Source organism: Bombus impatiens, unplaced genomic scaffold (assembly GCF_000188095.3).
Source record: "Bombus impatiens unplaced genomic scaffold, BIMP_2.2 scf_0089, whole genome shotgun sequence".
Classification (NCBI taxonomy): Eukaryota; Metazoa; Arthropoda; class Insecta; order Hymenoptera; family Apidae; genus Bombus; species Bombus impatiens.
In genome coordinates this window covers 1,968,261-1,970,903 of record NT_176508.1, presented here as the reverse complement: position 1 = coordinate 1,970,903, position 2,643 = coordinate 1,968,261, and the positions used below count along the sequence as shown (strand labels likewise).

General features: G+C 45.1%; 1 protein-coding gene across 1 annotated transcript in view; it reads right to left on the bottom strand.

Moving 5' to 3' along the window:
* Positions 1 to 36: 36 nt before the first annotated feature.
* LOC112214135 overlaps positions 37 to 2,643 on the bottom strand; it is a 20,217-nt gene continuing 17,610 nt past the window's right edge. The window contains exon 2 of the mRNA XM_024372665.2: positions 37 to 250. Coding sequence (XP_024228433.1) covers positions 179 to 250 — 72 coding nt within the window. The 3' untranslated portion in view covers positions 37 to 178. The remainder of the gene's footprint in view (positions 251 to 2,643) is intronic.

The window sequence follows — 2,643 nt, the reverse complement described above, 5'->3', positions numbered from 1 at the left end:
CGAACCGGCGAGAGGAGGGGGGGGGGGGTTGTTCACACCGCAAGAAAAAAAAAGAAAAAGATCACCTCTCGAAGAACACTTTCGATCTGGCGCGCGCGCGCGCCTCGATCGTTCCAAATAGATGCACTTGTGTCAGGATCGTAAACGAATAAGAAAGGAACCACGCGTGGAATACGCTTCACCGTCGTTGATTCTTGGCTTTCTCGATCGGCGATGCTTTTTTCAATCGGCCATCGTTCACCGCAGTTTCCTGTAATTCAAATATTTGTGGTCAGACACGATGCAACGCGATACTCCAGCGTGCATACGATTTAGACGACTTTCGACCGCCGAACGGTATTAAACCGTGAGGAATCGGAGCGAATCTATTACGGTGGCGGATAAAATTACCGGTAGATAAACGGAACCTATAAATTATCGCACGAGCCACTGATATCTTAAAGATGTGAAATAAAAATACGGAATCGTGTAGGATTTATCAAAGCTGAAGATTATACGAGAGTCCTAAAGGAGCACGCGCAGACTCGCGGCACAGCGAGAATAGAACAATATACAAACGAGCGGACACACGCTGTGGCGTGTTCCGTGAAATTGACCAAGGCTAACATACCGCTAACGATCAACGAAATCCTTTCAAACCGCACGAAATCTCTGGTCGTCTTCGTGTAATTCGAACGCTCCGTAAAAAATACGTTGGCGCGAATTGATATAAAGCGATTAATACGTCACGTGTGCGCCATAAACTTGATACAAATTGGAAAACTTGTTTTACGAATCATCTTTATGAGAAAGTCCTTAGTAGTTCTTTAAACGCTCGTTCGAATTAATCAGGTTAATTCGAGTCGCTCGAATCGAAGTAACTTTACTCCGACTTTGTATTCACGCGGCACAACTTTATTCTTCGACTCGTTCGAATGCAGGCAACTTGCCTTCGAATGCAATGGAATAGCGTACACGTGAAATTGACCGTGGTTTTAGATGCCAACGTGGTAAATTAGAAATCAGATTACGTCTTTGAGATCGCTAGATTAGTAAGTTGATGAGTTGATGAATCTCGAGTCACGTTTTATAGGTGTTGTCCTTTTCCTTTTTCTTTCTTTTTTTTTCTTTCTTTTCTTCTTTTCCTCGGTAAACTTCGTTAACGAAATAATGTATCGTTACATCGAAAGATGGTTTTTGATATTTCCTTGAAAAACTACTGTCCTTTGGGTTGTGTCACGTTTAAAAATAAAGGTGGGATATATTCATCTAAACAAAGGAGACGCGGCGGGAGACGCATTTCGCGAAAAACACGCTTGCGCGTTTAATGAAGTGCTACTGGAAACATTGCCCCTTTGATCGCCCATTTGCATCGACCATGCCTTTGTGTACAAACTCGCGCCGCTCTAATATCGCCTCGCGTTAATGTACAAGTCGGAGGAGGCTTTCGCAAGAACCAGCCTTCCTCGTCTTTTGTGAATTTATCGTTTCACTTTCTCCTTATTTCCTGTCCGTGTTGGGTAGTGCGACTCGTTCTTTCGCTATAAGCATTGTCTTAAAATAACGAAAACACCGTCGACCAAACACGTTCGACGAACGATACCGGTGGTCTGGCTTGCGAGAACGATTTTTCCAACATCTTCACTGCCAACTCAAATATTATGGAACTCCTCCGTTCACCCGAACCTGCGACAAACTATTTGTATAATAGTAGTTTGCCGATTCTCTCTATTAGCAACGAAATTTCGTTTAAAGAAATTTCGCGTTCGGTGAGAATCGAGTCGGTGGAAATTCGTTTCGTTTTTACCAATGGAATTCGAATAGACGTATATCTACCATAACTTTTCTCAAGCAGAGCTCGCATTTGGATAAATAGACTCTCGATCGGTGATATTCTCGCGCTAAATGAAACTCCGTTTCATGAAATTCCCAATGCTATTCTACTAGGTACGATCTCTTTCGACTGCAGTTCACATTCCGTTAAATAAATCACTAGATAAACCTTCGTCCGAATTAACGGTATCCGGACAAGTAGAATTCTTACAGCAACGACCGTAGTACACCTTGGTCACTTTAAATCGAGTCACTTTCCCAACGATCTGTTCGAACTCGGTTCTATTCGAGACACTGATTACCTCCTATTTTTACTGTTGCGTTCGGTACGCGTTCGGTACGCGTTCGGTACGCGTTCGGTACGCGTTCCTTCGTAGCTGACACGGGAGTATCCTTTCAAGGAAATCACCTTCTCTGCAACCGTGTATCGTATGCACAGCGAGCACAGGTAGCCGCGTAACGCGACGCGCTGTCAAACGCGACTACGCGATACACCCGCGTACCCGTCAACTCTATAATAAATCATTCGCGTGGAACCCGTGCGAATCCGTGACGAGTATCGCCGCCGGACACGACCGACCGGCACCACGTGTCACCTGGCACACAAACACACGCTCGCTCGGATTTAACTTCGACTTGTATTTCGTTCTCTCTGTACCGTTGTACGAACCGTTTACCTTACCGTGTTCTTTATCGTACGGTAATTATCGTCGGCGGAGAAGCGAAATATCGGTCGGATAGAAGATAGAAGGGAAGATCGTTGCACTAGCAGCCGCGCGCGACACGTACAACAACGAGGACGCTCGCTCGGTTAACGCGTCCGGTTTTCTC